The sequence below is a fragment of the Thunnus thynnus genome, chromosome 6 (assembly GCF_963924715.1).
Source record: "Thunnus thynnus chromosome 6, fThuThy2.1, whole genome shotgun sequence".
Taxonomy (NCBI): domain Eukaryota; kingdom Metazoa; phylum Chordata; class Actinopteri; order Scombriformes; family Scombridae; genus Thunnus; species Thunnus thynnus.
The window spans coordinates 20468958-20483977 of NC_089522.1; the positions used below are offsets into that span (position 1 = coordinate 20468958).

A 15020-nucleotide genomic window follows, 5' to 3' on the forward strand; every position below is an offset into this window, starting at 1 on the left:
GTTACACTTCACTGGGCTGAGTCGTATTGACCTACCTACCCTCTGCACAGACACACGCACACAAAACACCTGTCTGACACTTTGCCCTTGATTTTGGCACTCTTTACCTCCAACAGTTCTTTCCCTCCACTCCTTTCTCTGCTTGTGAGGCTCAAGTTACAGATTCCTGAGCTTTTAAAAATGCACCACATCACTGGGCGTCTTATTTCTTTTTCATTCACTGACTGTAACTCAGAAGACACATATCATGCTTTTCGCTTTTCATCCCGCCTGCCTCCATCCACCCTCTCCATCATCCCGCGTCTTCTCTCCCCTCCCTCGACTGGAGGTGATAAAAGTCACGGGCAAGGGCAGCGAGAGATAATACAACACCAGTTGGTGATGAATATGACAGAGGAGATTTGGCGCTTGTCCAGGCTGATCAAATGCATGTTGAGACAGACGAGGAAAGGTGACAGATAACCCCTGCTGCTGAATGGCAAGGATGGTTCATTTGACGACACTGAGCTGTAACACGTCTATCCGCAGTTAAATCCTCTCATTCAGGCTCATTTGAAATATATTTGCACTTCTTAAACCTTTGTGACTCTTGAATATGTCGCAATGTCATTTCGAAAAGACACATCCGTTAGAAGGTATGGATATTTAATGGCTTTTGGCTGATTTTAAATTCTCAGCTGTATCCCGAGCCATGAGGTTAAGTCGACCAAGTCCATTAAAGCTTGCAGAACGAGTGCTTTGTCTTCGTTTTATGACCTCTGGAGGTGGCGAGGTCTGGCGATATGGCAGAGATTGAAATTTCAGTGGAACTGGGAAGTCATGATGCTGCACTTCTTCATCTTTAAAAGTGGTGTCTATAAAGCGTAGGGTGGTGTCTGTGTAATAATTGGAAAGCTCTGTCTTTAGCACCTCGTGAAATGAAGTTGTTTCATGGTCTATTAACATGTCTCCCCGCCTCCTCGCTGAGCTCTTTTATCTAGATACAGTTTGATCAGTTTACTGTCAGTTTGCATGGATCTAGTGTTAATTTACAGCACTGCTTTTACTCTCTCTTGCTCTCTCTCCCTTGTCTGTCTTGCTTTTGCGCTTTCTCTCTTGTCTCTTTCTGTGGGATTGGCAGGTCTTTAGGGCTGCAAGGCGCTTAGCTTCCCAAGTTCCTTCCTCCTGTCTCCTCCCCCTCAGTCTGACTGGCAGTAATTACATCAGGGCTAGGCTTGGTTTGTCCCAACGACCCCAAAAACCTGCCAGCTAGAAAGAGACAGAGAGAAGCACTGAGGGGAAACAAGGAAGATGCTGCTGTATAAGAAGGTACAGAAGTAGCAACATATAGAAAGCAGGAAAGCAGGAGTGAAGTGCAAGACAAGAGCAGAGAGAGAAAGCGATATAAGAAGGAAGAGAGGCACAAAAGGTTACACATCAGTGATTCCTGACAGGCCTTTTTTCTTTTTCATCCCAACCCTTTTTTCATTCCTTTATCATGGCTGTGTGAACACACTTGAACAGACTTCTGGGTTGAGAAAAAGTTCTTGTTGAGTCCTCTCGTTTGACTTGGTTTTTTGTTTGTTTTTTGCTTTCATTCATTTTTTTGACAGCGTACATCTGCTTATTCAGCTCTTGTTTCTCATAAGAGGAAATGGAAGGATAAGGCAAAAATCACTTTAAGAAAGATATATAATAAATACATAAATGGATGAACACATTGTAAAGTCCTTACATAACTTAACATACTTTGTTCAAATTAATCCAATCTCTCCTTTATTATTTTTTTTTTTACATATGGTCCCCAAGGAGTCTGAGGAGGGAGGAAAAGAAATTAAGAAGTTATTCGTGGGAGATGAAATGAGGCTTTTCTCTCAGAATGTTCTGACATTGTTCTGTTGTAAAGAGACTTTTTTCATATTAAAAAGTAATGAATGCAACATTTATTATGCCTTGTTCCACTTTTAGCTCTTTCATCAGCAATTCTGTCTCTGTCTCAATGACTAGGTTTACAGTACACGCACACACGAAACCAGAGACTTCAGGGAGGTTAATGTAGGAAATTTGAGCTTTACATACATACATGCAGTACATACATTACATTAACCCTTCATTTAATCATCTTATTTCTCCTCCACCATAGTTTTGAACCAATGGAGGTATATTTAAAGTGTATTAGTGGTGTATAATGCTGTACTACAGTGTGCAATTATCTTTCCTACTATTCCTCCTCCACCATAGTGTTACTTTAACTGTAAGAAACCTGGTTACATGTATCCTTGACATACCAAATTTCAGGTTTCTCTTCTCCTTGTTTGCATGATGTTTAAAAAAAATCAGGAAACTACCGAAAGCCAACAATAACCAGGTGTGTCTCTCACACACTCCCTTGAGCTTTTCCCCCCACTGTCTTCTTTCTGTTGTCTGGCTGATGTGCAGTCGTATTCTCTTTTATCATTCACATTACTAATGGATTAGTGCCTAGGTAAAGGGAGCAATTGCTGTTTTTGTCCCTGTGAAAATAAATCCACTGCCACAGATGAGCAACCGCAGTACAGTAGCTTGTTCAACTCGATGTAAACTGCAGATGACGCCCCGTGGCGCCAGAACTGCACTCTGACCCTGTATTGACAACTTGTCTGCTTCACTGGCATTGTCTCGCAGCTAACACTCAGTCCTGAGAGGAAAGGAGGGAAGGATAGACAGAGATAGTGAAGAAAAAAAAAACATCAAATATTCATGATGTAGGATTTAAATAATCAAGGACTAATCTAGCAAGAGAGACACAATTCCAAAATATTATGCACTGCCTCTGTGAATATGCACTCAGCATAATTGGAGATCACATTGGAGTAGCTCTGCTGCCCACCACCATCACCAAACAGCCATCTGTTTGTAGCTGTATGAGAGTCAGTACTCAGAGCGTGTAATCTGGAGTGAATGCAGCCTGTTAAGCTCTTAGAGGATTATCAATCATTTATTTTGTAGTTGTTTTTTTTGGTGTTCCTGTTGCTCGGTTCATAGACAATGTGTATGCAAACCCCTTAAACAAAGACAAAACAAAGTGAGCACTTATCTGTGTTCTCCCTCTGCTTATCTCATTCTGTTTTTCTCTCCTCCCGCTCTTGTTTTCTGTCCTCTCAGCGGCGTCCAGCTTCAGTTTTTGCCGTGCCTCCCTGGAGCACACGGTGTCTGCTGAGGAACTGAGCTACCAGCTGCCACGTCGCGCCGGAGGCAGCAACCTGACCTGGCACGACGGCCGCGGCCAGAAGACAGCACACACACGCACAGTCAAACTGCTGCAGCAGCCCGGCACAGAGGGCATCCAGGTATAAAGACGGCCGTGTGGAGGAATGTTTTCACTGCATGTAAATAACTTTCAAAATGCATTTTTGCCCACAAAATTTAGCCCTGAAATAACTTGTTTCAGCCAAGGAGGGTTCTGCTCAGTACTGAACAATTTGGACCATAACAAACAGAAAGCTTCTGAGGCATCCTCTTCTGGGCCATCCTTGGTTTCACTGGTGAAGCAATCTGCTGTGAAATGCTTTGTGCATAATCTGTCACTGATTTTGGGTTCTTGAAAAGGAATAAATTCCAGCCACTGGGCAATCATAGCAGCATAGGAAAAGAAAATATGGCTTATTTTTGCCAAAGTCTAAAAAAAGGGATTTTAAGAATAATCACATTTTACACTATAGGTTGGGGTGAATGCAGCCAGTTCCACATTTGGATAATGTTTACTTTTTTATAACTATTTTTGTTATAGTTTAAGGCATAAATTGCCTTTATTTTGAACTTTTGCCTTCATATATTTTTTTCTTATGAACAAATCAACTTTTTAGAGCCATTCAGAGCAATCAAACATTTCCCATGTGTCTAGAGATTATGCAGCTCAAGGCAAAGGGTGCTAGATGAATCATTAAAGGATAGCCTCACAAATGTGTCTTTACATAACTGTCAGGTTCCCGTATGAACACTGAAAGAGGTTTTGATTACTGTAATCATTCCTCATGTTCATACTGGCCATTAAGAGATCCCTTCCTATTCCCACTTACAGTAAAGGCACGATTTTATTGTAAGTGATGTGAGACACAGTCCAAAGTCCTCGTTCTGTGCAAATGTGTATTCCAAAGTTTATCTGAGGCTAATATGAGGCTTCAGCCATCCAAATTAGTCATTACAGGTAACGATAAAACAACGATTTATGCCAAGCAGCTATGTGGGCATAGTGATCACCTGGCTTGTTATTTCAACTACAACATAACTCATTCAAAATTGTTTTATGTTATACCAGAATTTATAATTAATATTATGGTTCACTTCTCTTATTTTGTATGAAATTACATCACAGTCAAATATTTTAATGAAGTAGTTTGAACACTTTTTGTCTAGGTAGCTTAGTTAAGAAAACATTATTTCCCTTGAGGGGAGCTTTGTAATTTAATATCGTCCTGCGTGAATTCACTGGTAGCTCATAAACGTTATATTCAAAGCAACCTCTCTAGCTGTATGAGAGAGAGAGTGGTACATGAAGCTGTCCTGACACAGGGGGAAAAGCCGTATGTACACTGGGGCAGATAAACTGTTCTCATCAGAAAGACAAGAGAGCACATTAGTCCAACAGCGCCAGTGCTACTTCTCTAACTGTCAAATCTCAGCGGTAGCAGGAAGTCTAATTGATTTATGTTGTACATAACGGTGTCTGGTCTCACCTGAGCTTTTGGTAGATGCCACCAGAGAGAAATTGGTTATGTAAAAGGGGAGAGGTACAAGAGCTGTTACCTCACTGCTTGTGATGTAACGGTGCTTGTTCGTACAAGGGAGCGCATACTGCATAGAAAGTGTGCTTTCTAAGACAGAAATATACATCAAATACTATTATGCTCTATATCTTATATGTCTAAAATTCTCATTTAGTTCTGAGATGTGTTTCTCCCCAAAGCTCAGCATCAGCTTTAACAGAACTGACTGGTATACACACAGAGGATATGAAAGTCATTTCAGTGCTGATTGCTCTCGGTGAGGAATGCAGGCAGTCTGCCGGGTGGCCCAATGTCTCAGCCGTATAATGTAAGCATAGGAGCCAGAGCATCATTTACTTTCACACATTGCTCTTGTGCAAAATGGAAACCCATCTGTGCAGCACCAGAGAGAGGCAAAACATAGAGGAAAAAAAAGTCTATTTTAAGGCATTCCGCCTGTGTTTGACCTAAAATAGCACATGACACAACAGCCTCCTTTTCTGGCTCCTGCTTCTCACATGAAAGAGAGCGGATAGCCCAGTGGAGGTCATTTGTTTAGTCTCCCTGCTGCCTTTAAGAAAGTTTGCAACTATGAGGCTTTAAGATGTACATATGCACTGCAGGAGTGTTCAATAATTCATAAGAGTGGCCCCTCAGCTATAATAGCTATAAAAGGCTTAATAAAAGACGAGTGGGAAGCTGTTTCCATGTGATTACACAGACTGGATAATTAAACCTCCTCTATACCATGAGAAGTAAGGCTTATCATTTCCTTGTGGCAACAAGCCTCTTTATGCATTATTCAACAAATGAGAGAGCAGTCCAGCTCTCTCTGATGTGTTTGTGTGTGTCTGTGCATTCACACGTTTCTTCAGTGCCCATTTGTGCATCTGTAATTTCAAGCACCTGTGTATATGGGCGTGCACGTGCCTGTGTGTGTGTGTGTGTGTGTGTGTTTGTGTGTGTGAGAGCTGTGTGGATTGGTGTTTTTGCGTCCAGTTCTCTCAGGAGTAATGATTAGATTATTCTCCATTACACTGGTTGTGCACACATCAGCTCTAATGAGGGAGCCAGTAAAGTGAAACACAGCACAGCTTCTGTATATAAGGTGGGACCTGGGGAATCTTTCTTATCTGTTTAACAAAGCTAATATAACACATTATACACTTCAGAAACTCCCATCCTGCAAGGGGCACACACACACAAATATGTTGATGCAGACCAGACAGTCAGGGGAGACACGAAATAGCGACAGCAGCGAGGGAGAAGAGAAATCTTAGACTGGTGTTCATGCATGCACAAACCTGGCTCACCAAAGATGCTCCCAGCATCAAAGCATTTATTTGCAAATTTGAAACAATTAGTCCATTAGTCGATCGACAGAAAATTAATCAGCGACTATTCAAGCAAAAATGTCAAACATTTCCTGGTTCCAGCACCATCATTTAGATGACTTGCTGCTTATCTCTATTTTTATATCATTATAAATTGAATATTTTGAGATTTTGCTGTTGATTGGACAAAACCAGACATTTACGGATGTCATCTTGGATTCTAGGAAAATGTGATGGCCATTTTTTGCTATTTTTTGTCACCTTATAGACCAAACAACAAATCTATTAATTGAGAAAATAATCAGCAGATTAATCCATAATGAGAATAGTTGTCAGTTGCAGCCCTACTGACCAAGTAGGTACACATAAATGGATGCAAATGTATGTATTCCAAGTACACTGTATATGTTTTCTCATTCACAATGCAATATTTAGCATATAACATTGGTTTTACTTGAAAAAGGAGAGAAAATACCAACAAGATGAAATAATACCATTTGTTCCCTGTGTAGTGGTCCGTTTTCAGTACATTTCTGGAAATGAAAGTGAGTGTCTTGAAACAAGACAGAATAAGACTTATTGCTGCACCAGAAGGTGTACTTAAAACAAATTCATTTATACAGGTAAAATAATGTGGCAGCTTAAATGATTTGTTAAAACAGAGTTATATACTCATTTGTGTTACATTGCTGCAGGTGAACCTGTAAGCAGACCTATCTACTAATAGGATTTTTCCAAATAATGAGTCATTGTGTATTTTGCACACCTTCTGTGCCATCCTTGCATTGGCTGTTGTTTGGATAGCCAGATGGGGCAAAGGGAGGGGTTTGTGGATGGCTCATTTTGCTGTCTGACACACAGCTTGTGGGTGAACCTTTAGATGAGACTGGGGAATAGGTGGAATAACAGAGACACAATTTAGGCAGTAACAGCAGCCACTGTGCCCTCTTTTTACTATATCAGGACCAAGCTTGTTGCAGAAAGTAAGGCCCTTATTCACCAATTTGCCATGTTGGGCGAATGAGATAGACCAGTATGTGATTATTTTTCCTTCCTCATTACAGAACACAGTGGCTGACCTTCTCAGCTGACACCAACACAAAGCAGTCGACCAACGGAGAGAAACCACACAAGTATACTACACAAAACCTTCAAACCTTGACCACTCTATGCCAGGAAATACACCTTAGATTGTTAGGGTGGTTGTCTCCAGTCGAGCTCATTATTTGGCCACCAATTAGATTAGTACATGGAATCCAGCATTAGTTACTGTTGTTGTGATTGTACTGCTTGTCTGCTTTGGTAATGCTAGTCGAACAACGCCATTAAAATAGTGTCAAACTCCACTAAACGGGCACTACTGTGGTGACATCAACATCCCAGTGTCAGTATGTTGCTCTGTGCCATCCGTCATATTCACCATCATGCATACAATGTGTAGTATCCTATGAGTATAGTTTATATTGTCATTGTGTGCCCAAATATTGAGCTGTAATCTGCTTTTACACATTAGATGTCAATATATGCATGGTATATTGCAGGCTGCATTCATGATTGCAATGTTGGTCTGTCTGTCAGTTGGTACACCACTTTGGTCCAGACTATTTAATGGATTAGCACATTGTACAGACATTTATATTCCCCAGAGATTGACATTTTGGGCTTTTAGTGAAATGTCTTAACAACTGTTAACTAGATCGCCATGATATTTGGTATACACATTGATGCCCCACTCAGGATGAATTATAATCACTTAGGTCAATTAATTGTCCAATACTTTGTTTTATGATCAAGTACCAGCAAAACAAATGAAATTCCAATGAGTTGTACTTCCTGTGTAGTGCTAATTAGAAAATGTGAGCATAATAACATGCTAAAGTAAGATAGTGAACATAGTAAACATACCTCCTGAACATCGTTGTTGGCATGTGTGCCTAAATACAGCCTCACAAAGCCGTCAGCTGTAGATTCTTAGTCTTGTTACAATGCTGTATGTTTGGCCCTTTAATTTGAACACTATAACCTAAGTGATTTACTTTTTATACTATGTTTTTATATAAGTTTTGCTGATTTCGAGTTTGGCCAGTTCTTCTCAGTGCCATTCAGTGTGGGCAGTTGATGCTATAGTATTTCACCAGAAAAACTACCGCATTGATTGTTCAAAAGTTCAAATCAGCTTATGTTTTCCTGATAAGCAACCTCTTGTCATGCAAATAATGATTGTCCTCTCTCAGAAGCAAAGGTGGAAGTAGCATGATATTTTTATGCAAAAGAAAACTCAGGGAGGAAGTCAGCTGGATGGTTAGGCATAAAAAGTGTCTAACTTTGCCACCGGAGGAGGTTGGCATCATGACTCCTTGCAACAGTTTGTTTCTTGTAACCATGACCACAATCTAACCTTAACCAAGAAGTTTTATTTCCTTAAACTTAACCAAACTTCATAGAGATGGCACATCAGAAAACGTTTATATGAATCCTTTTTGGGTCATTTTGTAATGCACTGACAAACAACCCATTTTGTTGTTATCCTGCCAATAGGGGCACCAGATCAGACAATGCTGGAGGCATTATCTTGGTTGCTGCTGGTGGCTGGTGTAGTGATGATGCAGTGGACGCTGGAGATTTAAAAGACACAGTGGAAAGAGAAAAATATGAGAGCTGCAGGGCACTGGGGCAGAAATGTTTTAGCCTGCATTGTCCTTGTCCTGCCACTCAGTGATGTGTTGCTTTGTCCGAGACACATGTTTGACTCATACTAAATAGAGAGCTTTGTGAAAATCCCATCTGGCCCTTTGTCCTCCCACTGAGAGCCCGCTCACCAGACATTTACACACTCCAAGTCCTGAGGACAACCAAAGGCAGAGTTGTACGAAGCTAATGGATGTTGACAGTTCACTCACACACACACACACACACACACACACACATATACTCACTTGCGCAGGAACAGTCGAGTAGACAGTCCCAAATTCTCACATATAAACATTTTGAGAATCACAAACGCACTCAAACACACATACAGTATGTGCCAGGCTAGACTGAGCAGCGAGAGACACAAGGACGCTAAATGATGCAATAGAAACTGCCAGGGACAAAGGGGAGGATTTGGAGCGACTGGGAGGAGAGGAATGAAGGGTAAGATGAAATGAGAAGTTGGAGAGAGAGGTATGAGGGAGATATGACAGATCATGTGTCAAGATCTGTCAGGGTCTTTGGGATTGGAGAGACAGATTGACGATCTGATTTTATAATGACAGCAGAGAAAGAGATAGATTGGTACAGTAAGTGAGGAGATAGAAAGAGATAGTTGTTAGGTCAGACAGGAGAGCATACAGGGAAAATAGAGGAGGAGTGTTTAGTATCCTGTGGAGAGATGAAGTGACAGCAAGAGAAGATGCAGAGCAGAGAGGGAAAGGCAGGTGTGAGCTACAGTACATGATGAGCATACAATAAAGCATTGATTCACTCAGTCAAATACACAGGCAAACACACACACACACACACACACATTCAGATTTTGACTACTAATTGGCGTAGCGACATTGATCAATCTGAGGCAGGCTGGATGGGCAAAGACAGAGGGAGGCATCGGAAAAGAGGTGGTCACAAAGAGTGAATTTTAAGGATTCCTCACGCTCCCCTGACTTTGGGCTAATCCCTGATTCAGCTACAGTGAGAGACAGGGCATGCACACACATGCACACACACACACACACACACACACACACACACAGTAACACAGGCACTAAAATGGACAGAAAGCAGTTCAGTACTCAGAAGTCAAGGCAGAAGAAAGGAGGAAACAAGAGAAAGGGAGGACAGGGAGAGAGGGAGGGTGGCAGGCAGGCAGAGGATAAAATTTATGAGGAGCGTGTGTGTGGGGTGTGGGGGGGGGTGAGGGACATGATAGAACAAAGTAAGCAGGGAAGGACAAATAAGCTGTTCGAGGATACAAACAGAATGATCAATAGAGAAGTGCAGAGAAAAGTCACAGTATGTGGAGTAGGAAGGGAGAGCTATGTAAGGAAACAGGAAGACGGAGAATAATTCAGACAGAGCATGTCTTTGTTGAATACATAGTGACACCTAAAATTTTTAGCCACCGCAATTCATCAAGGGTATTTGTGTGGATTGCCATTAATATTAATTAACACTTGCATTGTTGTGTGATCTACACTTGCAGCCCGTATTTGACTTTTCATTCACCTTGTACCTCCCAGGATATTTTTAAATGTTGGGAAATATACAGTATTTGCTCGCTTGCTAAGAGGTAGATTAGAAAATTGATTCTACTGTCATATCTCTATGCAGCTAGCTAGGTTAGCCTACCATAAAGAGGGAAAAAGGGGGAGACAGTTAGCCTGTCAGAAGTTGGCTAACAAAATCCTCCTACTAGCACCTTTAAAGCTATACAAATTAACACTCACTCACAAAAAAGTTAAGTGTAAAAACGACAGTTAATGGGTTTATAAGGTTGTAAGGTAATGTGCCAGACTATTTCTTGGCCAGGTGCAATGAGAAGTTGTAATGAGGTCTTAATTAACAAGAACAAGAGCTTTAGAGATGCAGGTGCAAATTTTGTTACCTTTGGACGGAGCCAGGCTAGCTGTTTCCTCGTTTCCAGCCTTCAATCTTCACGCTAAGCTGAGCAAAGCTACCAGGCTGCTGCCTGTAGCTTCATTTTTAACGTAGGCTACAGATATAAAAGTGATATTGGTCTTCTCAAAGCGAATATTTTTCTAAATGTCACCCTTTTAATTTAAAGGTAATTGTCTGTTTTCCTGCTTTTTCATTTGTTTTTTCAAATTCAGTGTTTGCTTCCTCTCACTGTTTGATTTTAAATCTAGTTTGTAAGGATTGAACAGTTAAACGCAGCTGACTTTGGCTCACTGTCCCAGCCTTTTTGGTGCTGATTGCAACATATTAATGCATGCACCTTCCCCCACTTTCTAATCCTCCTCTCTATCTTCCATCTCTCATTAGACTTCCGCTCCATATACAGCTTCCACTTTGCCTATATGCCTCCACTTCCCCTCAGCTCCATCTCCTCCCCTCTTCTCCTGTACGTAATGAATGAGGGAGCTCCTCCCGCTGGACAGAAGTAGGTCTTGGGAGGAGTGGGAGAGCTAGTAAAGGGTGAACAGGGACGACAGGGAACTGGCCAGAGGAGATACACTCTGATGGATGGCCGTAAAAACGGCGCAAGAGGAGTTAGAGAGGAAAAAGAAAGAAGGAGGGGTGATGGGGAGCTATCATTCCATTTCCTTTCTGTCTGCTTCTTGATGATGAAGGCCATTACTCACGTAGAGTACCCCACTCCCCCTCATGATGCCTTCTCTTTCTTTTTGTCTTTCTTTGTCTGTCTTTGTTCTACCGTTCTACCTTGCCTATCAGTCTGTCATTTTTCTTTATCTTCTTTGTAGTTTACTCAATTTTTCATGACGTACACCGTACCGTTAAATAAATGTGAGACACGAAAGATTCAATAATTAATCAATACGACTGGCATTCATACACAAAGATCTATATCTGTTCACAAGATTTGTTGTGGGTACTATGAAAACCTGTAAAATGATCCCTCAGTGGGTCTCAAGGACATTTTATTTGTTCTGTGATGATGAAGTGCCCCTGTAGTGAAGCCACTATTAAAGATAAGTTATTACAGTTTGTTGGGTCATCCTTTTGGAAGCATATATACACTATTTATTAAACTTTATTTTCTCATAAATAGGTCCCTGGATTATTATGAACCTGCCATCTGAATCTTTAACTGGACTATTTGATAGTGTTGATTTATGTATCAACGTTATGGGTTTTCGAGCCAGCAGGGAAATCTGCTCTTGCTCTCCTCTTCACTGGTAAGTGCAACACACATAGGAAGAGTCACATAGGCAGCACACATGTCAATTGACGCACACACACACACACACACACTACACACGAAAGAAGTAGTCACAGTACTACACAATAGATGTGTTGATCCAGGGAGGGGCTATGATAAAACTACTGCTTTTCTGGCCAGTTGAGGCACATCCACGTTGAGAAACAGGACAGTGGAAGTGTCAGCTTTGGATGATGCACATCAAGACGTGTGTTGCTGGTGTGTGTTGTTGGTGTGTGCTGCCCATTACTGTGTACAATCACATCATTTTAACATAATTTTGCCAATCATCCTTTTTTATGTAACGCAATCCTCTGCAGTTCCATGTAAAAAATGTTATGTATCCCTTATTAAAGTGGTAATAATTCATAATTAAAGTATTATTAATAAGCACTGAAAAACAAAAAAATAACATACCCTTACTCTTATCACCACTCATAACACCCACACTGCTATTCTATCCTGTTACCTTGACCTATCTATCATCATATATTAAGAAGCCATATTTTAAGGAAATATATCATAGAAACAATAATTGAAAGTGAGATGACCTACAGTTAACTGGCATCTGTTTAACTTGGACAGTGCAGCCCAAAATACTGTAAACTCACTCAAAATAAACTCACATCCCCTCACAAGTAAAAGAAAATCCCTCTATTTTTTTCTGTGAATCCCTCCAGGTGAGAAGATTACGACCTTTCTGGTTGGCCCTCAGAGAGCAAACAGCAGGTTCTGTTGCCTTTCACTTGATTTAAAGATCTATTTGCTGTGTTAAATTTACCATACTTAATGATTGTCCAGGCACTTGCAGCCCCCACTCACTCCAATATTTACTTGACTATGTCAATATGAGGATTGTAAAGATGATAGGGGCTAAATCAGCAGGCTTGCAGCTTCACTGCAGGCAGAAGTAATGTCCATCCAAAGATGAGGGAGCATTTTTACCCTCTCTTGTCCACACTTAATCATGCAGAAGAGCAAGCATTTCCACACCTTCCCCCACTCAATCTCAATTAATGATGGGGTGAGCAGTAAATTTGGGTTATTAAAATGGCTTCAGCGCCCCATTGAGTCGGGGTAGAAGTATGTGTGTAATTAGGAAACGAGCAAACACACTGGAGCGGAGAAACGGAGTTGTTTTCAATTAAGGCCTACAAAGCAGAACACACTTAGCAAGTGGACCAGCCAGAACTTGATAGGGCTGATTGGTGCTTAAATTGACAGGAGGAGATCTCATTACAGCAGCTGGCAAAGATGTAAATAGTTATGAACCTGTGTCTTTTATACAGTATATTGAAATGTGAAGGTGTTCTGCGAGTTGGTCTTTGTGTCATTAACTAATAAGCGGCAGGGAGAACATTGTATGTTAAGCTATAAGAGTGCATGCAAGTTGCATTTGTATGTATGACATTTCAGCATACATAATCCCATTAAATGCAGTCAGTTATGGAGTGGAACGTTTGGCAGCAGTTCTGTGTTTTTCTGTTGAAAATCAGCCAAAGCCTTTGTTGTAGAGTTGGCTCAGTCAGAGCATGAATGAATGGATTAGATATGAGAGTAAGTCACACAAGAGAAAGGGAGCTGAGGGGACAAGGGAGATGGTTGTGCTTTTCTGTCCATATGAACTGGTTGTGACTTTATTAATGTCCATAATAATATGGCCGTGACACACAAAGAAAAGCCGGCTGTCTCAACTTTCGGGGGTCACAGAAAGGTGTTTAAAGAAAAGAGAGAGAGAGCAAAATTTAGTATGCAAGGAGAAGAGATGTCTTTTCAAGTAACAGAAACATAAAGATGACAGAGTCACACTAATGCTGGGCTGACTGCATAATGAAGGTGCTGCTGTCAGAAAAATTACCCCCGGAAACAAACCATACCAGCCACCAACCACACTGTTGTTGCCCATGCTGATAGAAACAATATATGGAATGTAATTACTGTATCAAGATATGTTGTTGACAAAGGGGCAAAGTGCCACTCTGTACATAATTAGAATAATGTGAGAGAAAATATAAAATATGGTGATGCAGGGGAAATAGCGGCTTTGCATCCTTCTCTCTAAATTAGGGTTGAAAGGTGAAAAACATCTGTTTGCCCTTCAGTGCCTGCAAGCTTTTAAACCTTGTGTTCCCAGTTAATTTGGGTAACATTCAAGCTAATTTAAATGCATTTCATTGTTTTCGCTAATAATTTCATATGCGCATAAGAGCAGGCTAACCTTCTCTTAAGTGGTTAAAGGAAACATGTACATTTTTGGCTTAACGTACAGAATCTGATAAGTGAGAGATACAATACTGCAGGCTACACAATACTGTATAGACCCTTAATAAGCTGCTTTCCATTAAAGGACTTTATGTGAACTCTGCACAATTTCGATTTGTGATATACCAGACTACCAGAAGGGATTTCGTTGCAAACTGTGGTGTTAGAATGCATCATCTCAGCTAATTTCACATTACTGAGAGAATCCAGCATGTTGCATAATTAAGTAAGCCAGAGCGATTACAAGGTGATTATCTTTTTAAAAAGCAATAAAAAAGCAATGTTCCAACTTGTGTCGTATTGCACCTCAGAAAATTAAAAAGCAAATATAGCTGCAAGCAGCAATAATCAGGGCCCAAACAGATTGCGACAAATTACAAAATTTGACATTTTTGGAGTAGAAGACCAGATACAGATGACTTGAGAGATTAAAATGATGAAATAATTTTGACTCTAGGCTAAGCTGTTTTCAAGATAATTGCGAAAACATAAACCTGATTATTACAGTGTTACATTGAGGTCAATGAGTGTCTTTATATGTGCCTGAGTAGTGGCTGGAATTTGCAACCCACCTGCCAATTTTTGGTGATTCCAGATCTTACGGTTTTTGCTGCACAAACACTTTTAGCAAAGATAGGATAGGCAACACTTGACTTAATAAGCACTTGAAACTTGTGTCATGGTCACAAGATTAACCCCTGGACTATCAACTTGCTGGTTAACAAGCCATCTTTTGTTTTCACAACCTCAAAGTTGACGGAAGTCTATGGGATTTAATGCAGCTGAAGTTCAAATATTCACCAAAATTACAGATTTACA

At 40.7% G+C, this 15020-nt stretch overlaps 1 protein-coding gene across 1 annotated transcript in view; it reads left to right on the forward strand.

Moving 5' to 3' along the window:
• samd10b (sterile alpha motif domain containing 10b) overlaps positions 1 to 15020 on the forward strand; it is a 54227-nt gene that overhangs the window by 21917 nt on the left and 17290 nt on the right. Inside the window, exon 2 of the mRNA XM_067592466.1 lies at positions 3124 to 3308. Coding sequence (XP_067448567.1) covers positions 3124 to 3308 — 185 coding nt within the window. The remainder of the gene's footprint in view (positions 1 to 3123; positions 3309 to 15020) is intronic.